This window comes from Pteropus medius, unplaced genomic scaffold, assembly GCF_902729225.1.
Source record: "Pteropus medius unplaced genomic scaffold, Ma_sr-lr_union100, whole genome shotgun sequence".
NCBI classification, from domain to species: Eukaryota; Metazoa; Chordata; class Mammalia; order Chiroptera; family Pteropodidae; genus Pteropus; species Pteropus medius.
In genome coordinates, this window is record NW_024350325.1 from 7,110,754 (window position 1) to 7,133,385 (window position 22,632).

A 22,632-nucleotide genomic window follows, 5' to 3' on the forward strand; every position below is an offset into this window, starting at 1 on the left:
TTTATCACAATATTATTTTAGACCAATGCAAAATTGGCAACAACCTATTTATGCACAACTGAAGTAAACAATAACATTATAAATATAATTTGAATATTAAATATTATAAATATAAAATAAAATTTGATGAAGAATAACACTTCGGACAAATACTTCTAATGTTAAATAAAGCAGGATATACTATAACTACAAAAGGAAGAAACTTAGACATTAATGCATTGAATTAAATGACTGGAAAGAAGTGTACCAGAATGTTAATTGAGGTTTTGTATGAGTAACTTAAGTGCTACCTGTATAAAAAGTTAAGCAGAAACTTCTCTGAACCAATATTTAAGAAAAATCTATTCTGTAAAACTAGTATCTCAAAATCTAGAATCCTCAGATTAGTTCTAGATATAGAATTTTAGTGAGAATGATTTGGAGTGCTGTTCTGATATTTTTTCCTGCTATAATGATTTTAACAGGATAGATTATTTATTTGTTTGTTTGTTTGTTTATATTTGCTATGCTGTCTGAGATCAGAAATCTACTTGGATATTTATGTTTTACCTCTTAATTTTACCCATCGTACCTTCTAGTGATGCATCTAGTATTCATGATTCTCCTGGAAACTAAGAGAGAGTTACAAAAGAAATAAAGAATATCGTATGGACAATTCTGAAGGTTTTTAAGTTCTTCCTACCTCCCATTCTCTGTGTTTTTCCTTTAGGCCCATGTAAACACTAGTTATTGCAGGTTAGTAAATAGGATACAAGGTCAGAGTTCATAAAGTATTTTCTTTACAGGAGTAAGCTGGTATGATGCCCTACCAAAGAAAGGGAGGCAGTAATAGAGCTTAATGTTGAAGAGAATGGAATGTTTTGAGTCAGGGAGATGTGGATTCTAGTCTGTACTCCAAAATGTACTGTATGATCTTAGACAAGTGAGTTATCTAACTTTAGTGCTTAGTTTTTTAAGGTGTACATTGAGTTGACAATAGTGCCTACTCTGTTAGGTTTTTACTTTTTATTTTTTATTTTTGAAAATAGTTAAAAATTTTTAAATTACAGTTGACATACAATATTATATTAGTTTAAGGAGTGCAACATAGTGATTAGACAGTTATATAACTTAAGAAGTGATCACCCCAGTAAGTCTAGTACCCATCTGACACTATACGTAGTTATTACAATATTATTGACTGTATTCTCCATGTTGTACTTTACATCCCCATGAATGTTTATAATACTGGCAATTTGCACATCTTAATACCTTCCCCTTTTTCACCCATTCTCCCAACACTCCTCTTATCAGGCAGTGATCAAAATATTCTCTGTATCTATGAGTTTTTTTCTGTTTTGTTTGTTTATTTTGTTTTTTAGATTCCACAAGAAAACACAAAGCATTTGTCTTTCTCTGTCTGACTCATTTCACTTAGCATAATACCCACTAGGTCCATCCATGTTGTTGCAGATGGCAAGAATTCATTGTTTTTTATGGCTGAATAATATTTCATTGTGTAAATGTACCACTTCTTTATCTATTCGTCTGTTGATGGATACTTAGGTGTTTCCGTATCTTGTCTATTGTAAATAATGCTGTAATGAACATAGAGATGCATATGTCTTTTCAAATTAGTATTTTTGGGTTTCTTCACAGAAATACCCAGAAGTGGAATTGCTGGGTTCATCTTCGTTTCTTGTTATAGCCTTTGTTTCAGTCTCTTTTGACTGATATAAGTATTGCTAGCCAGTCTTTTTTTCATTTCCATTTACATGAAATATCTTTTACCATACCTTTACTTTCACTCTATGAGTGTCTTTCGATCTGAAGTTTCTTGTAGGCAGCATATGTATGGGTTTTGTTTTCTTAACCATTCTGCCACCTTATCTCTTTTGATTAGAGTGTTTAATTCAGGGGTCCCCAACCCCTGGGCTGTGGACCTGTACTGGTCCATGGCCTGTTAGGAACCAGGCGTGGAGCAGGAGGTGAGCAGTTGGGTAGCAAGTGAGTGAAGATTCGTTTGTATTTGTAGCCTCTCCCCCAGCACTAGCATCACCACCTCAGCTCTGTCTCAGATCATCAGACATTAGATTCTCATAGGAGAACCGATCTCTGGTGCCAAAAAAGGTTGGGAACTGCTGAATCAATTTACATTTAAAGTAACTATATAGGTATATAGTTATTGCCATTTTATTATTCATATTTTGGATTTTTTTCTTCTTCTTAAAGAACTGCCTTTAATATTTCTTGTAGTACTGGTTTGGTGATGATGAACTCCTTTAGCTTTTTCTTATCTGGGAAGCTCTTTGTCCTTCAATTCTAAATGATAGTCTTGCTGAGTAGAGTAATCTTGCTTGTAGGTCCTTACTTTTCATCACTTCGAATATTTCATGCCAATCCCTTCTGGCCTGCAAAGTTTCTGTTGAGAAATCAGCCGACAGTCTTATGGGAGCTCCCTTGAAGATAGCTGTTTTTTTCTTGCAGCTTTTAAGATTCTCTGTTTTTATTCATTGGCATTTTAATTATGATGTGTCTTGGTGTGGGCTTCTTTGGGTTCATCTTGTTTGGGACTCTGCACTTCCTGGGCTTGTGAGTCTATTTCCTTTGCCAGGTTAGGGAAGTTTTCTGTCATTATTTTTTCAAATAGGGTCTCAATCCCTTGCTCTCTCTCTTCTCCTTCTGGTACCCCTAGAAGGAGAAGACTGTTGGTATGCTTGATGTCTCAGAGTCCCCTTAAACTAAATCATCATTTTGGGGAGAGAGTCTTTTTTCTTCTTGCTGTTCTTATTGGGTGTTTTTTGCTACCTTGTCTTACAAATTACTGATTCGATCCTCTGCTTCATTTAATCTACTGTTGATTCCCTTCAAGGTATTCTTCATTTCAGTTATTGTAGTTTTCATTTCTGACTGGTTCTTTTTATGTTTTCTATCTCTATTTTTATGTTTTCTATCTCTTTTTTAAAGTTCTTACTGAGATCACCTATTCTTCCCCTAAATTCATTGAGCGTCCTTATAACTACTGTTTTGAACTCTGCATCTGGTAGATTGCTTCTCTCCATTTTGTTTAGTTCTTTTTCTGGAGTTTTGTTTTCTTCTTTCACTTGGGATACATTTGTCTTCTCATTTTGGCTGTCTCCCTGTGTTTATTTCTACGTGTTTGTTAGGTAGAGCTGCAATGTCCCATGGTCTTAAGTACACGACCAAAGCAGGACAAAGAAGTCTGTATAGTAAAATGTGTTGAATCTGTAGAATTCAGCATTTTCTAAATTTATTAGACCACTAATATATGTTTATATGTATTTAACATCAAATAAAATCTTCCGGAAGTAGTGTTTTGTGGAATATACTTTAAGAATTTTAGGCTAACAGCTGTTTTATTGCAAATAAATTAAGAAATGACAATAAGTGATTATTAGTACCTGACCATATATTAGGTACTGGGGATACAAACTCGTTTGACACTGTGATCATCAGGAAACTTATACTAAATAAAAATATTTTTTTAATAAAAATATGTGCGATAATTAATGCATGTGATGCTCTGTTATAGAAGATTATATATAAGATGTAGATATTATGTAGTAGGCAAAATATTATGTATGTTAAAGGATAAGGAGGATAATTACGGGGTACTTTTGATTAGGAAAAAACTATAGAAGAAGGTAATGTGTGAATAGGGTTTAAAGAATAAACAAAAACTCACCAAACAAAATGTGTAGGAACTGGGACTAAATATCCCAGGGAGAGTGATTAGCATGTGTACAAAGCCAAAGCAGTAGTATGATGTACGTTGATATTGCTAATATCAAACTGAAACAGAAAGGGATCAGATTGATGGTGAATTGGACTTTGCCCAGCAGGTGATGGCAAGTCATTGAATGATTTTAAGCTGGAGAGTGACATAGTCATATTTGGTCTTAAAGGTCACTCAGGCCTTTGTAAAAGGGATTAGAATTTTTATTGACTGGTTATATGAAATAATTTAGTGTTTACTGGCCTTGAAGTGGATTGGCAGCATTTTTACATTTAATTTGTCCCTTTTTCTGCAGAGCAATTAGGAAGATTAATTGTAAAATACCAAAGCCTGGTTTGTATATTTAGGGTGGGATCATGTGTGTGTGTGTGTGTGGTGTGTGTGTGTGTGGCAGTATGCTTTGGTGATTATAGTAACTTTAGAAAAGCTAGACAGATCTAAGTATGAATATTAATTTTTCATTATTGACTGTGTGAACTAGAGAAAGATACTTCTCTAAATCTCAATTTCAATCTGTGATATATAGCTAATAATACTTTCTTTGTAAGGTTATTATAAGAATTAAGATAATGTTACTGGTTAGCTTGCTTCCTGGAACATACTAAATGCTTAATAAACAGTAGTTTATAAAGCCATTATTAGCTATGTTAGTGCCTCCCATAGCAATATAGTAATGCAAGCCATGTATTTTAAACAGTTTAGTAGCTACATGACAAAAAGTAAAAAGAAATAAGTATAATTAATTTCAACATATTATTTAACCCCTAAATCCCAGAATATCTCATTTCAACATGTATCATTCATACAGAAATTTGTACACAAAGGTTTATAGCAACATTATTCACAATAGCCAAAAAGTAGTAACAACCCAAATGTCAATTAAGTGATGAATGGATAAACAAAATGTAGTACATTCATATGATGGAATATTGTTCAGCCATATTTTAAAATACTTAATAAAATACATGCTACAGCATGAATTAACCTCGAAAACATTAAGCTAAGTGAAAGAAGCCGAGTACAAAAGCCCACATTCCATTAGATGAAATGTCCAGAATTGACATATCCGTAGAGATAGTGATTTCCAGGGAATTGGAATTTGGGAAGTGAAGGGATTGGGGAGTAATTGCTATGGGGTTTATTTCTGGGGTGATAGAAATACTCTGGAATTAGATCATCATCTTTATAGCATTCTGTTCTGAGTTACATTAAATTACAAAATGATAAAAAATTCATCTGACATTAAACATCTTTTCTATAATTATAAAAATTCTCAATTACTATATTTGTATTATAAGATAGTAGTTTTTTATATTTAAATGTTTGATTTACATATATTTTGTGACTGGCTTCTTTCACTAAGGATGTTTTCAAGATTCATCCATATTGTTGCATGTTTCATTATTTCATTACTGTTATTATGAAATTATATTCCATTGTATGGCTATATAACATTTTATTCATTCATTTATCATTTTATAGGTATTTGGGTTGCATGTCTTTTAAAGTAGTTGGGAGTATAAAGGAGAGCATTGTATATTTATAGAGTTTGTTATTTACTATTTCTTGTTTTTTTCATTTGTTCCCGTGGATTCAGTTTACCATCCAGTGTCATTTGTTTACCGTAATACAGCTTTGATCCCACCTACCTCCTTTGTGCTGCTGTTGTCAAGTATATTACATTTCTGTCTATCTATCTATCTATATATCAATCAGTTAATCAGTCTATCAATCTATCATCTATCTATGCATATGCAATTAGGAGAAGAAAGAAGAAATATGCAATAGTATCATCTTTTATAATAACGCAATTACCTTTACCACTACTCTTTGTTTTTTCATTTGAATGTGAATTATTGTCTTGAGTCACTGCTTGAATAACTTCTTTTATTATTTTTTGCAAGGTGAGTCTGGTAGCAACAAATTCTGTTTTTGTTTGGGAATGTCTTTCAGCTTCATCTTTGAGATACAGTTTTGGTGGATATATGATTCTTGGTTAACATTTTTTTCTTTCATAACTTTAATTATGTAATCTCACTGCCTTCTGATTGTCATTGTTCTGATGAGAAGTCAGCCGTTAATATTGAGTTCCCTTGTATGTGATAGATTATTTTTCTTTTGCTGCTTTCAAGATTCTCTCTTTGTCTTTCAACATTTTTACTATAATACACCTGGATGTGGATCTCTACATTTATCTTACTTGGAATTTATTGTGTTTCTTGGATGGGTGGAATAATGTTTTTCATCAGATTTAGGAAGTTTTCAGCCATTATTTTTTAAAATATTATTTCTGCTCATCTTCCCTCTTCCCCCCTTCTTGTACTCCTATTACACATATATTGGTATATTTTTCAGTGTCTCATATTTCTGTGAGCCTCTTCATTTCTTTCTTTTTTTCTTTGTTCTTCAGACTGTATAATCTCTTTGAAGCTACCTTGAAGTTTAGTGATTCTTTTTTTCTGCCAGCTTATACCTATTGAATTTCTCTAGTGAATCTTTCATTTTGCTTATTGTACTTTTTAAATCCATTTGGTTTTAGTTCCATTTGGTTCTTTTAGAATAATTTATATCTCTTTATCAATATTCTCTATTGGATAAGACATTGTCAATATGCATTTCTTTCTTCTTTAAGCCTGATTTTCTTTAGTTCTTTGAGCATATTTATAATAGCAGCTTTGAAGTCTTTGTTAAGTCTGACATCTGGGCTCTTTAAATAGTTTCTATTGCCTACTTTTTTCCCTATGTAGAAGTCACACTTTCATATTTATTTTTGAAAGCAAGACATTTTTAATAACATTGTAGGAACTCGGCATTGATTCTCCTTTGTCCTGGAGCTTGTCTTCTCAGATTGGCTTTATTGATTGGAACCTCTGTCTTATCAGTTAACTAGGACATGGGAAGTCAGGGCCTCAGTATTCTTGATCTGCTATGCCTGGAGTAGAAATTCTGCTCTGTGAGTAGGGGCTAAGGTGGAAGGGAGCCCCAGACTTCTTAGCTCCTCTTGCTTGAGTAGATATTCTGCATTACAGAACTTGGGGTGATAAGAAATGTTGGTATCCTGTTCTTCTCAGAGAGATAGTCCTAGGTTGGGAGCTGGGGAGAGAGGGAGCACTGTATCTAGCTGCCCTTGCCTGGGTTAGAGCTTTGTGATGCTGAGGTAGAGAGGATGAGGAAGTGAGTTTTGTTTTGAATTCTAGACTGTCATTGTTCTCACCAAGATTTAGTAGATTTTCTTGAATAAATTTTTCTTTTTTTGCTTTGTATATTCTGAGGAACACTTCCATAGACTTTAAATCGTTTTTTAAAAAATTATTTTCACCAATTATAGTTCTTACACTGGGAATAGGTCTGTGGAGATCCTTAATCCACCATTTTGGAAGTCATCGTCCTAAACAAGTAGGTTTTATAGTACTTTTCAGTTGTGTTATTTTAATGACACTGTTAGTTAAATAGGCTTTTATGACCTGATCTGGGATACTAAAAATATTAAGATTCAATTACAAGTGTGTTCTGTGTTACAAATGCATATATAGAATCCAATCTTCTTGTAACTAGGTACTACAATGATGTGTGTGAAATGTCACAAATTGGAAAACTCTACTTCGACTTTGTTTTATAATGCTATACTTCTTTTGTTTTTTAAAACGTCTGTTTAAAATAAGATCAATAGAGCATGATATAATTCTAAATTATGAAAAAAATGACAAAGTAACTTTTAAAAAACCATGTTAATATAATTATTTTTTCCTTTCAGGACATGTGAACTTATATATTTGACACAACCAAGCAGTTTGTAAGTAGTTCAGAGCATGTTATTTTTCACTTTTTGTTTTTTTAAGAGATTTTTCTGGAATAATCCCAAACATATTGATTATGTCAGGGTTAGTTTGATTGATTATAGCACGCTACTTCATAAAGAAAGTTTATAGATTTAAACCCTCTACAGATTATCTTCTCAGAAAGAAAATGGCATAAAAAAAAAAGTGCCTTTTACTCTAAGGAAGAACTAATAAAGGTGGAAGGTGATTTCAGTGCAACAGATATTATCAACTGCAGGAAAAATGTAAATTCATTGACTGAATCTCTACTGAGGGTCTATTATAGGCACTTTATTACCTAAGACTTAGAGCATAATTTTTGTGTAAGAATAAGTATGAATATATAAAATTTCCAGATTTTATTTTTAAAGTATATTACATGTTCCAACAGTATACCTATAAAAGAGCTCTGGAGTTTTTTCTTTGGAAACAGAATGAGTAGTATATGATATCTTCTGCCCATTAAAGTAATAATATTAAAGATGATTGATATAAAGAGAAGTTTTATATATTATTCATTAACTATTAATTATTAAATCCACTTGTTAATTCCAACAGAAAAATGACTAAGGAAAAATTATTAAGGATAGTGTTAAAATGGTAGACTAGAGTCACCTAAACCTCTGTTTTTCTGCTTACTATGTTGATTTTAATTAGAAAACAGAACAGAAAAGTATTAGGTAACTGGAAAACACGTGCATTATAGTATACTAACTACTTCTTGTACATATTTTTAGATTAGAATTGAGATAGTCAAGTTTTTTTTTTTAAATAAAATGTATACTATATGGGCAAAATATAAATATCTTAGTATAAAAACTAACGAAATTGAGGCAAATTAAGTTCATGTGTAAATTGTGCATTTCAAATGGGATGATTTTATTATGCAATCAACTCAAGTTCATAATTTTAAAAAAGGGAAAAAAGGTATTGAAAAACTGTTAATGTAAATTTTTTTTCTCCTTTGTATTTGTCTGCTAGGATATCTACTGAAATAAATTCTATGTTGGTGCTAAAAGTTTCTTGGATCACATTTTTACTAGCTAAAGGTAAAGTCATTATGTTTGTTATGTGCTAATGTTTCTTTTTTTGTTACATGCTAATGTTTCAAATGGAGTTTATTGATAATTCTTTTGGACTAAACTCAAAGTTTTTTATTCAATTTAATGTGGTCTCTCCCCCCTCCCAAGCCCCCCACAATTCTCTGTGGCTTGTTAACTATTAAGTCCGTATAATTCTGGTACTGGAAGCAGTATTGGAAATATTTTATTTGTTTCTTATATCCTTTCCTTCTTTTATGGTTTTTAAGAATAATGTTACTGTTTTTATAAAAATGATACATATGCATTAAAAAGAATTAAAATGATAATACAGCAAAATACAAAGAAAAACATAGAAAGGTTACCCAAAACCCACCCCGAAATAATCATCATCGAAATTATATGATTGTCATTTCAGACATACTTTTGTGCATAGATTATGGTAAAAAAGTCAGGGGATGAGTACATTCACAAACAATTTTCTAAAAATAGGATCATATTGTAATGCTACATTTAAAACATAAAAATTAACTTTACAGAAAAAATAAATGAGAAATGGGTGGAATTGCTTAAATTTAGGTAAATGTTTTGTCACTTAAGCAGTATTATTCCTAAAATATTTCTCTAACATTATGAAAAGCCTGAACAAATTAAGAAGATCTTTATTTTATGCAACTTTGTATTTTGATTTAGAGCAATATCTATTAATCTGCTTTGAAGAAAAAGTGCTAGTTTTCTCTCTTCTTATTACCTCCCCATTTCCCAGTTTGAGATTTGCTCATTTTATTGTTATTATTACATTATCAAAGATTATAACATTTACATTCTACTCTGTGATTATAATTATTACCACAATTATTTTGTCTCACTTCTGTATTTAAATGGATTCTAAGCTTATTGTCATTCCTGTATCATAGCTTCTCTATTTCTGAGTTCTTTAGTTTGATTCCTCCTTAGGTGACTGGAATTTACCAGGAAGGAGTTTTATAAAAAAGCACCATATTTGACATCACATTTCCTATGTTTGGCATGTTTGCAAGTGATGTCCACAGTCTTTATACTTGAGGGACAACAAATCTGTTACAGCTATATTTGATCATGATTTGTGTATTTTATGTAGCTATACTGTTTTTTTCTCAAGTATTTATTATTGCATTTATTTTCTCATAGCTTTCCAGTTGTATAGTTATTGTATTAACTTTTGATTTGTGCTAATTAATTTATACACTAATTATGCACTACTTTGTTATTTCTTAATGACTGGTTATTGTAATATTTTGAAGTGGTTAAGATTGAAAATATATGAGGATTCAGAAATAAATAGAATTAAAGATTAGTATATGTCATAATTCAATATTAAGAAATTACAAATTCTAAAGCTCTTACCAAAACTGGAAATAAGTTTAGAAATGAAAAAAAAAAATTTTTAGACATAGAGACTGAATTATAATAATACCTAAATATAAAATTGTCACGGAAGACTTAGATTTCATTAATTTATCTTTTGTTTATTTTCTTTTAATTTTTCAATTAGAGTTGACATTCATTATATTAGTATCAGGTGTATAGCATAGTGGTTAGACATATAATTTATGAAGTGATTCTCCCAGATTAGTCTTGTACCCACCTGACACAATAATATTGTAATATTATTGTCTGTATTGTTGACTATATTCCTATGCTGTACATCACATCCCTGTGACTATTTTGTAAGTACCAATTTGTACTTCTTAATCCCTTCCCCTTTTTCACCCAATCCCCATATGCCCCATCCATCTGGTAATCATCAGTTTGTTTTCTATCTATGAGTCTATTTCTGATTTGTTTGTTCATTAAGATTTTACATGTAAATGAAATCATATGGCATTTGTCTTTTTCTGTCTGATTTATTTCACTTAGCATAATACCATAATATCCATGTTGTTGCAAATGGTAAGATTTCTTTTTTTTTTTTTTATGGCAGAGTAATATCCCATCGTATATATGACCATATCTTCTTTATCCAATCATCTATTGATGGGCACTTACATCTCTTCCATATCTTGGCTATTGTAAATAGTGCTGCAGTGAACATAGGAGAGCATATATCTTTCTGAATTCGTGTTTTGGATTTTTTTTTGGATAAATACCCAGAAGTGAAATTGCTGAGTCAAAAAGTTTTAATTTTTTGAGGAACTTCCAAACTGTTTTCCGATTCGTGATCCCCTCAATAGTCCACAAGGGTTCCCTTTTCTCGACATCCTCACCAGTATTTGTTTTTTGATTTATTGTTGATAGCCATTCTGACAGGTGGTATCTCACTGTGCTTCTGATTGACATTTCTCTGATGTTAATGACATGGAGCATCTTTTCATATGTCTCTTGGCCATCTGTATGTCCTCAGAGAAATGTCTATTTAGGTCCTCTGCCTGGTTTTCAAATGGATTTTTTTGGTGTTGAGTTGTATAAGTCCTTTATAAATTTTGGATTTTAACCCCTTATCAGATGTATTACTGGCAAATATCTTCTCCCATTTAGTAGGTTATCTTTTTGTTTTGTTGATGGTTTCCTTTGCTGTGTAAAAACTTTTTAGTTTGATATAGTCCCATTTGTTTATTTTCTCTTTTGTTTCCCTTGCCCAGGGAGATATAGAAGAAAACAATATTGCTAATAGCAATGTCAGAGGGTTTACTGCCTGTGTTTTCTTTTAGGAGTTTTACGGTTTCGGGTCTTACATTTAAGTCCTTAATTCATTTTGAGTTTATGGTCTTTTATATAGTATAAGAAGGTGATCCTGTTTCATTTTTTTGCATGTATCTGTTCACTTTTCCCAGCACCATTTTTTGAATAGACCGTCTTTACCCCATTGTATATTCTTGCCTCCTTTGTCATAGATTAAATGACTGTATAGGCATGTGTTTATTTCTGGCCTTTCTATTCTGTTCCATTGATGTATGTGTCTGTTTTTATACTGGTACCATGCTATTTTGATTACTATAGCCTTGTGGTATAGTTTGATATCAGATATTGTGATACCTTCAACTTTGTTCTTCTTTCTCAAGATTACTGTGTCTATTTGGGGTCTTTTATGGTTCCATAGACATTTTAGGATTATTTGTTCTAGTTCTATGAAAAATGTCATTGGTAATTTGATAGGGATTGCATTGACTCAGTAGATTACATTGGGTAGTATGGACATTTTAATGATATTAGTTCTTCCTATCCATGAGCATGGCATATGCTTCCATTTGTTTGTATCTTATTCAGTTTCTTTCTTCAGTGTCTTATAATGGTCCAAGTACAGGTCTTTTATCTTTTTGGTTAACTTTATTCCTAGGAATTTTATTATATTTTATTTTTGATGCAATTGTAAATGGGATTGTTTTCTTAATTTCTAGAAATGCAACCAATTACTGAATATTAATTTTATATCCCGCTACTTTACTGAATTCACTTATCAGTTCTAGTAGTATTTTGGTGGACTCTTTAGGGTTTTCTACATATAGTATGTTTTGCAAATAATGACAGTGTTACCTCTTCCTTTCTAATTGAATGCCTTTTATTTTTTTTTCTTGTCTGATTGCTGTGACTTCCAATACTGTGTTGAATAAAAGTGGTGAAAGAGGAAATCCTTGTCATGTTCCTGCTCTTAGGGAAATGCTGTTAGCTTTTCACTGTTGAGTATGATACTAGCTATAGATTTGTCAAATATGGCCTTTCTTATGTTGAAGTATGTTCACTCTATTCACACTTTGCTGAGTTGTTATCATAAATGAATGCTGGATTTTGTCAAATGCTTTTCTGCATCATTTGATATAGTGATATGATTTTATTCTACATTTCGTTTACATGGTGTATCATGTTAATTGATTTGCAGATATTGAACCAATCTTGCATCCCAGGAATAAATCTCGTTTGATCATGGTACATGATTTTTTTCAATGTATTGCTGAATTCAGTTTGCTAATATTTTGTTAAGGATTTTTGCATCTGTGTTCATCAGATACATTGGCCTATACTTTTCTTTTTTTTTGTAATGTCTGGTTTTTGAATCAAGTTGATGCTGGCCTCATAAAATGAACTTGGTAGCCTTCCTTCCTCTTGAATTTTCTGGAATAGTTTGAGAAGAATAGGTGTTATTTTTTCTTTGAATGTTTGGTAAAATTCACCAGTGAAGCCGTCTTGTCCAAGACTTTTGTTTGTGGGCAGTTTTTTGATTACTGATTCAGTTTCATTGGTAGTAATTGGTTGGTTCAGATTTTTTGTTTCTTCTTGACTCAGTTTTGGGAGATTGTATGTTTCTAGGAATGTGTCCATTTCTTCCAGATTGTCCAATTTGTTGGCATATAATTGCTTGTAAAATTTTCTTATAATCCTTTGTATTTATGTGGTGATAGTTCTCACTTCTCTTTCATTTCTGATTTTATTAATTTGGGTCCTCTCTCTTTTTTTCTTGATGAGTCTGGTTAAAGGTTTATCAATTTTGTTTATCTTTTAAAAAACCAGCTCTTGGTTTCATTGATTAAGATTTTATTTTGTTTCTTCCTGCTCTGATCTTTATTATTTCCTTCTTTTTATTCACTTGGAGCTTTATTTGCTGTTCTTTTTACAGTTCATTTAAGTGTAAGGTTAGATTGTTTCTTTTTGAGATTTTTCTTATTTCATGGGTTAGGTGTCTGTATAGCTATGAGTTTTCCTCTTAGAACTACCTTCTCTGTGTCCCATTGACTTTAGATTGTTGTATTTTTATTTTTATTTGTCTCAAAGTATATTTTGTTAATCCATTTGTTGTTTAATAGCAATATTATATAGACTCCATGTGCTTGTGTTTTTCAGTTTTTTTCTTGTAATTGAGTTTCAGTTTAGACCATTGTGGTCTTTCTAATATGATACTTGATATGATTTCACTCTTTTTAAGTTTATTGAGACTTGTTTTGTGGCCTAACATATGGTCTGCCTTGGAAAATGTTCCATTTGCACTTGAAAAAAATGTATATTCTGCTGCTTTGGGGTGAAATGCTCTAAAAACATAAATTAATCCATCTGGTCTAGTGTGTCATTGCTGTTTCCTTATTGATTTTCTGTCTGCAAGGTCTGTGCATTGGTGTCAATGGGGTGTTAAAGTCTCCTAATACGACTGTATTACTGTCGATCTCTCTCTTTATATATGTCAATATTTACTTTATATATTCATGTGCTACTATGTTGAGTGCATAAATATTTACTAGAGTTACATATTGTTGTTGGATTGATCCTTTTATCATTATGTAATATCCTTACTTGTCTGTTATTATAGTCTTTGTTTTAAAGTCTGTTTTGTCTGAGGTAAGTATTGCTACCCAGTTTTTTTTTCCATTTGCATGAAATATTTTTTTCCATCCCACTACTTTCAGTCCATGTGTGTCTTTCGATCCGAAGTGGGTCTGTTATAGACAGCATATGTGTGGGTCTCATTTTCTTATCCACTATACCCTATGTCTTTTGATTGGAGCATTTAATCCATTTATATTTAAAGTGATTATTGTAGGTACATAGTTATTGCCATTTTATTATTTATATTTATGCTTTCCCCCCTCCCCTCCCCAATTTTCTTCTTAAAGAAGTTTCTTTTACATTTCTTGTAATACTGGCTTGGTGGTGATGAATTCCTTAAGCTTTTTCTTATCTGGGAAGCTCTTTATTTCACCTTCAATTTTAATTGATAGCCTTGCTCTGTAGAGTAGTCTTGGTTATAGGTCCTTGATTTTCATCACGTTGAATATTTCTGGTCAATCCTTTGTGGCCTGCAAAGGTTTTGTTGAGAAATCAGTTGAAAGCCTTATGAGAGCCTCCCGTATAATTAGCTGCCTTTTTCTTGAGGCTTTTAGGATTCCCTCTTTGTATTCAACCTTTGGCATTTTAATTATGATGTCTCTTGGTGTGGGCCTCTTTGGGTTCATCTTGTTTCTGGACTTTCTGCACTTTGTGGACTTGTATGTCTAATTCCTTCTGTAGTTTAGGAAAGTTTCCTGTCATTACTTCTTCAGATAGGTTCTCAATCCCTGGTTCTCTCTCTTCTCCTTCTGGTACCACTAGGATACGAATGTTGGTACACTTGATGTTGTCTCAGAGGTCCTGTAAACTGTCCTAATTTTTTTAATTCTTCTTTTTGCTTTTCTGATTGGGTGTTTTCTGCTACCTTGTCTTCCAAATTGCTGATTCGATCCTCTACTTCATCTAATTTACTGTTGATTCTCTCTTATGTATTCTTCATTTCAGTTATTGTATTTTTCATTTCTGACTGATTCTTTTCTATTGTTTCTATGTCCTTTTTTATGCTTACTATCTCTTTGTTGAAATTTTCACTGAGATCATCTATTCTTCCCCTAAGTTCATTGAGCATTCTTATAACTAGTGTTTTAAATGCTATATCTGGTAGGTTGCTTGCCACTATTTCATTTAGTTCTTGCCACTATTTCATTTAGTTCTTTCATTTTGGACATGATTCTGTTTCCTCATTTTGGCTGCCTTTCTGTGTTTGTGTGTTATAGATAGATCTGATATGTCTCTCAGTTTTGGCCGAGCGGCCTTATGTAGTACGTGCCCTGTATGACCCAGGGACAGTCTTCCTGATCACCTGCACCAGATACTCCAGGGGTACCCCTCATGTGGGTTATTTGTGCTCTATTGTTGTAGTTGAGCCTTGATTGTTGTTGGCACGTCAGTTTGTGGAATTGATTCTCAGGTGACTGGCCACAGCATACTCGCTGCTGTGTGGGTGTGACCCCATGGAGTGGGATTGCCCCAGTGGGCTCCTGTGCCTGTTGAGACTACCCTTTGGGTATGCCACTAGGGGGCTAATCAGGTGGTAATTTATTGTTTTTTGAAGTTGACCTCCAGGTGTGTTGGTTCTGGGGCACCTTGGGAGGAGCTCCAGTCCAAACCAAGGTTAGTCACTGCCTGTGACAGTCTCGGGACTATTTGATAGGAGCTACAAAGCTATCTACAGTTAGTTATTACCTGTGATGGACTTGGAGGAGCATAAGAGAGACTATGCTGTGAACTGAGGTCAGCTGCCATCCATATTGTGCCTGTGGCAGCTATGCAACAGGCCCATGGCACCCCAAGGCCTGAGGCCACCTGCCAGCTGCCAGTAAAGCCCAGCTGCTGAAAATGCCTCCAGTGGTGCGTGAGTTGGATGAAGCAGAGTCTCTGGGACTCACCAGGGTGGAGGTAGCAGTTTACCAGGTCAGTGCAGATTCAGAATTGACTGTGTAGAGGGAGGGCTCCACGGGCAAGATGATACCTGCCTGTAGGCTGCACAGGAGGAGAGATAATGTTTGCCATCCCTCTAGCTCTCCCCCTGAAGTCACACAACTCAGTCTTTTTTTACATGTCTCTGGCACCTCCTGAGCTCCTGTCTCTCTGTTGGAGTGCACGGGTGAGTGCCTGCAAACCAGTGAGTATGTGTGTGGGCCCTTTTAGGGGGCATCTGGGTTTCCAGCAGCCTTCCATGTCACTAGATGGTCAGAATTCCCATTGATTTTCACAGCCAGATTTTGTTGGGACTCCTCAGCACTGGAACCCTGGACTAGGGAGTCTGGTGTGGGGCGGGGACTTTTTGCTCCTCTGTAGGGACCTCTGCAGCCAAGTTATCCCTCCTGATAGTCAGCCACCCCAGCCTGTTTTGCGTCTTTAGTTATAGGAATTCTGTTCAGCTAGTCTTCAAATGATTCTCCAGGTTGATTATTCTGTAATGTAGTAGTAATTTTAAAGTGGTCATGGGAGGAGGCAAGCACAGTCTTCACTTACTCTCTGCCATCTTGACTGGAACTTCCTGGTCTAAAACTTTGTAGTTTTATAACTTTATATATTTTTATTCCTACTCTTGTATATATCAAATCTGACATAGTTTAAAAAAAAAAAGTCTTTAGCATGCCTCTAGTGATTGTCGAATAAATGAATATATGGATATATACATACTGACAATTTTCTCTGATGTAAAAATCTTAATCTCTAATTTTACTTTAAAATGTGAACCTTTTTTATTTTCAGGGGAAGTATTACAAATGGAAGATGATCTTGTAATCTCATTTCAGTTAATGCTGTGTGTCCTTGACTATTTTATCAAACTTTCACCTCCTGCATTACTCAAAGAACCATATAGTAAGTATTTTAAATATTTTGTACTCCTCCTACTTTATCATTCAGCAGTTGTTTATTGAATGTCTGATGGGTCCAAAAAGTGGTTTAAGAGCCTAGGGCATGATAATAAATAAAGCAAACATGGACTCTGCCCTCAAGTAGTGTATGTTATAGAAGGAGGGATAAGATAAGTAAGCAGGTAATTAGAGTATGTGTTAGGAAGTGATAGGGGCTAAAAGACAGCAAATGCTATGGAAGTTTAGAAGATGAGAAAGTTTTCCCAACTGGGGAAGAGCAAGGAAGACCATATAAAAGAGGTGGCATTTGAACTGAGTTTTGAAGAGTAGTTATATTTGAGTGTTATGGTAAGTTGATAGGAAAGCATTCCCAGTAAAGAGAAAATCAAGAGGAAAGGCACAGATATGATTGAAACTGCATGGGAAAGAGTGGCCCATTCTACAGGCAGATTAAATTTTTATTGCTATAATGATTATGTGTCTGATTTTTTTTACATGTAAACTGTATTGATATATTTCAGTGGGTGATGAGGTGGGAATCCACGTGTTTAAATAACTATTGTTAAAATAATTAGATAGCATTAAACAAAGATGAGTATATAGCTCTCAGAATGGAATTGCTTCTTCTGGTGGCATCAAGAGTAGTATTTCAAAATCACTTATTATACTACAGAAAAATGTAATCTTAACTAAGACTGAACTGATTTCTTGGCTCCTAAAATGATGAAAGTATTAATAATACTGAAAATAATATAAGATAGACTAAACCATGGTAGTCTCAAAGTGTTATTGAAGTGACTGTAAAGCTGAAGCCTAATTAAACTTTGTGAACAATAACTGCAAGGAAAAATGAAGTCTGGAACAGAATTTTGAACATAATTTGACAGAAAAGGCAAAGTCATTTAGCAGAAACCACATAGAAAGGAGTGGGAGGCAAAAATAGAAAACAATATATGTATTTCAAAATTTTTTGAATCTAAAAAATTTTCTTTGTGCTTTTTTCTCGTTTTTTCAATGTTATAACTTTAGTAAGTCAATGTAGAATGTTACTTTACATCGATAGTCTTTGTTCTTTTGGATAAGTCAAATATACATTTAATTCTCTTAAGTGCTATGTTAAAGAGAAACCAGGATGAGGTGTTGAATTGACTATGAGTCACTTTTAATTAACTTTTTTATTATGGAGACTATCAAATGAATACAAAAGTAGACGGTAGTGTAATAAACCTCTATCTATTTATCACCTACCTTCAACATATAACTTATGGTCAACTTGTAGCCCCATTTACTGTGTCTAGTTCCAACCACTATGTTCTTTTGAAGCACATTTTTGCGTACACTTAAATCCTTATAAATTTCAATATATATCTATAAAAGATAAAGTCTTTTTAAAAAGCATAATGATAGTACCATTATCACACTTAAAAATCAATTAGTAGTGATTCCTTAATACCACCAAATATTTGGTAAGTGTTCATATTTTCAGTTGTCTTATAAATGTAAATTTTTTATAGGTTGACTAAATCAGAATCTAAATAAGATCTATAGTTTGATATTGGTCAGTATGCCTTTAAGACTTTTTTTTTTAAGTTTCTTTTCCACCTATTTTTCTTTTTTTCCCTTGCAATTTACTAAATAATCAAGTGGTTTGTCCTATTGAGTTTCTTATAGTTTAATTATCACTGGTTTTATCCTGCAGTGCAGTTTAACATGTTCCTCTGTCCTCTCAATTTCTTATAAATTGTTGATTGGGCCTAGAGGCAGCTTACTTTTACTACTTAGTCATCTATAATCTCTTTAATAGCTGAATTCACATTTAGTTTGAATTGGAAATACTCAAGATAATCTAGAAGATTTAAAAACTGACAGTTTATTATCTCATTATTATGTTTATATACTTATTTCTGAAAAGCATCATAATTTACTATGGTATTTGCCAAAATTTTAAAATTTATTGATTTTTACACTATATCTAGAAATCGAATCCATAAATACTAGCTTATCATTAAGACACTTTAAGATAGAAAACATTTTTGCCCTTGCTGACCAAGTGGGATACACTTAGAATTACTTTATAAGTTGGCTATTTTTCTTGCCTTCTTCATGTTTGTCTATGGGGCTTTAAGTATTTTACAGTTTATTTTTGGGCTATTTGGGGGCAGAGAGAATAGGGATGGCAAAAACCATCATTAGTATATAACTTAAGATAGATATTCAATAAATAGATGAAATTTAGCCTTTTAATGAAGCCTAATAAATAAAAATAGCACAATGTTACCTAGATTATTTCTGACCTTCCTAATTATTATTAGAATACTTCATTATTTTATATAGTGGAATTTGCAATTGTTCTTATCCAATTTACCATTTTTACAGAAACAGCTGTAATACCTATTAATGGTTCACCTCGAACACCAAGGCGAGGTCAGAACAGGAGTGCACGGATAGCAAAACAACTAGAAAATGATACAAGAATTATTGAAGTTCTCTGTAAAGAACATGAATGTAATATAGATGAGGTAATTTAACTTCATGATCTTTTTAAATAGTTAAAGTAGATTTAGATATAAGTTCTTCCTAACAGTATATACTTCTTTTGTAATGAGCTTGCTTTTTGTAATTAGTGCCAACTCTTTTGCAATAACAAAATGTTTAGAAAAAAATTCATTTTCATTCAGTTACTTTGATTTTCAAGACAGTAGCTCCCTCATTCTGGAATCACTGAAATGTAAATTGTTAAGGCAGTAGTTTTTAAATGAATTTGTTCTTTGATTCCTCTGTGGTTACCAGTACCCCTAATGTTTTTAAATATCCCACTAAGAAAGCCCTAGTGTTTTGGTTTAGTGGTCGGTGATACCAACATTAAATTTTTGTTCAGCCTTTATAATTACTCTTTCTAAATATTACATCAGATGTTAATGGCTGGTAGTAATACACATGAACATCCAGGATTTGCTTATCTCGTTCATAGTATCTGAAATGTTGGAATTGGAAGGAATCTTACAAATAATATACTGTGCCTCCTTTTACTAATGATTAAACAAGCTTCTAGAGACTGATAGCTAATTACTAACAGGGTCTAGACTTTGGGACATTTGCTACCAGTGCTTCTGTCTCTATACTATGATGTTTCTCTTATAGATTATTATTTTGTCCACAATTCACTGCCACTAGATAGCTGTATGAAATATTGCATCTTTGAAATTTTTATGTAAACTCTGGGAAGAAATTGCTGGTATGATCTCAAAATTTAGTTTAAAAAGCATTGGAATGATGTTAAGATATTTTGGTTTTAGCACTGTGGTTTTGTTAATTTCAACAAATATATAAACATATGTCGATGTATCAACTATATATATATATGTGTATACACACACACACACACTTTTTTAGAATCCCAAATTATCTTTGCTAATAAGCTGACAGTTGTACATATATATATATGTACACATATACACACATATGTATATATATAAAATGCATGTTTTTTTTGGTGTTTTTTTTTTTACTTTAGTCTGTTGTTTAGTTCCTCGAGATAATAGGAATAAGTGCGGTTTCCTAATTCCTGGTTGTTATTATCTGAATTTAAGAACTACTTGTAAAGTTTCATTTTTAAAATCAGGAATAAATCATTTTTTTACTTTTAATTTTTACTCTTTCATATAATTTAGAAGCATTATACTAATGATTTTAAAAGCATAGGTGATTGAAAACTTTAGTGGTAATTGATATCAATTAATTAATACTTAATTATTTACATATAACATTTATGGTTGTATAACTATGGGTTGGTTATTATGGTTAAATACTTATTGGTTAGTCATACTAATGGTTAACTAGAATCACACTCTAATAAGTATTCTAGTCAAGTGGGAATTAATTAAAAAACAAAACTAGTAAGTATAACAGAAGCTTAACAACTTATTTGTGAAGTAGAAGATAGGAACTAATATTAAATTATTTCCACCTTAGTAAATGTAGACTCCAAAGTTGTAAAAAGAAGTTAAATGAAAGTTGCTTAACATTCTGCAACATATTGCAAGTGTAGAATAGCCAGGAATATGACTCCAGGTTTTCTGAGTATAATCTTTCATTCTTTTTGTTAAATGTACATGAAACTGCGTAATTCTACAAAACATTTTCATTTGGTTTCAAATTGAATTATTGGGTTTTGTTTTTGTGTGTCAAATTATTTTGTTATAAATGCAAATTATTTTCCTAAATTTATGCAAAATATTTGCCTTGATATTTCCTAAGCTAGGTATCAGATGATGTATGTGAAGTGGCCTAAATATATTCTTTGGGGAGAAATCCCTCTCCACAGAGGGAGTGTAGAGAAATGAGGAGTCTTGGCTTTGATGATAGGCAGATGAGTTTAAATTCCAGCTCTGCCACTTCTTAGCTGTGTAACTTTAGTTAAATTGCTTAATTTTTTTGAGCCTCCCATCTTTTTGCCATTTTTTTAAATGTGGAATAATAAAGTTGGTTTCACTGGGTTTTCTTATAAATTTAATTTCATTAGCAATTCCCCACTCTACCTTTATTTTAGGACCTGAAATCTGCCACACATAAGTTTAAAAGTAAATAATTGAATTAATTATAAATAAATATCACACTAAGTTGAATGTAAGCCATTCATCAAAATGTCAGTTAACACTTTAATGTTAATATTAATAGAGATTAATTTTTAAAATTTTAATGGTCATGTTGTAACTTTATCTTTTTCAGGTGAAAAACGTTTATTTCAAAAATTTTATACCTTTTATGAATTCTCTTGGAATTGTAGCTTCTAATGGACTTCCAGAGGTAATCTGAAGGAAAATTTAATAAAATGTTAATGTGTTTTGGGACTTTTGGGAGAGAGGAATAGTTGTCTAAATTTCTTAAGATCACTTTAGTGTATATTAAATACTTTTTGCTCAAGGAAAGGAATTTAAGTAGAATTGTGGTAGCCAGCTTTACATAATAAGAAAAATAACCTTTTGAATATATACTCAAATGTATAAATAGGTGGCATTTCATAATTTGCACTAGAAATTAAATTGTACTGAAATTTTTTGAAAATCCAATTGTAGGCTTTTGAATTTCTAAATTCCATTAAATAAATATAACTAAATATGCACGATCAAGCTGGACTCTAATTTGCTTTGCTATGCATCCTTATGCATAGGATCCATGATAAATGCCATCAACATTATCGGCATTACTAAATCACAGAGCATCTCTTTTGAGTATTTTTTAGATCTACTTAAATGAAAATAAATTCGGTTGAAATGACTATGATTATATTGCAGAAATGTGTTTGTCTTAGTGGTGTGCCATCTATCCATATGTCTTTTTTTTCACATTTTGCCTCAAATGTCTTGCTCCTCAATGAGAACAGAACAACTGAGAACTTATGTGGTAAGGTAAAACATATGAAGAAAAGGATGCTTGAGATAAATAATGAAAAACAAGTACTCAGTGATAAAACAATGTTTTAAAAGCACCTAGTACTCATCACTAAAATCAAAAGATAGGAAATCAGATAGCTAAACTGCTGATTCTGTGACCTGAATTGGTAGCTATTCCTTGAATTAATTAACTTATTCAACAACGTTTATTAAGTGCTTAATTTGTGCCAGGCATTATGCTAGATATCATTGATACAGAGATTGAACTCACAATTGCTATCTTTAAGGTGCTAGTAGGAGAGACAGATGATGAACATTACAGGAATCTGCAAGAGTCTGATAGGAGTATACACAGGATATTATATCTTGGAAGAGGGCAACCTAATCTAAAGGAGGGCAGATAGGTTTTGTGGAAAATTGGAGATGATGTCATTTCTGACCTGAATAAGCTTACGAAAAACGGCATTTCCTGGGATTGGAAATTATAGATTCAAAGGCACAGTGATATGTGATAGTATTGTCTGT

The 22,632-nt window shown here is 32.5% G+C and overlaps 1 protein-coding gene across 1 annotated transcript in view; it reads left to right on the plus strand.

Annotated features, from left to right (window-relative positions):
* RB1 (RB transcriptional corepressor 1) overlaps positions 1-22,632 on the plus strand; it is a 127,285-nt gene that overhangs the window by 22,555 nt on the left and 82,098 nt on the right. The window contains exons 5-9 of the mRNA XM_039839351.1: positions 7,491-7,529; positions 8,536-8,603; positions 16,608-16,718; positions 19,091-19,233; positions 21,443-21,520. Of these exons, the coding sequence (XP_039695285.1) occupies positions 7,491-7,529; positions 8,536-8,603; positions 16,608-16,718; positions 19,091-19,233; positions 21,443-21,520 (439 nt within the window). The remainder of the gene's footprint in view (positions 1-7,490; positions 7,530-8,535; positions 8,604-16,607; positions 16,719-19,090; positions 19,234-21,442; positions 21,521-22,632) is intronic.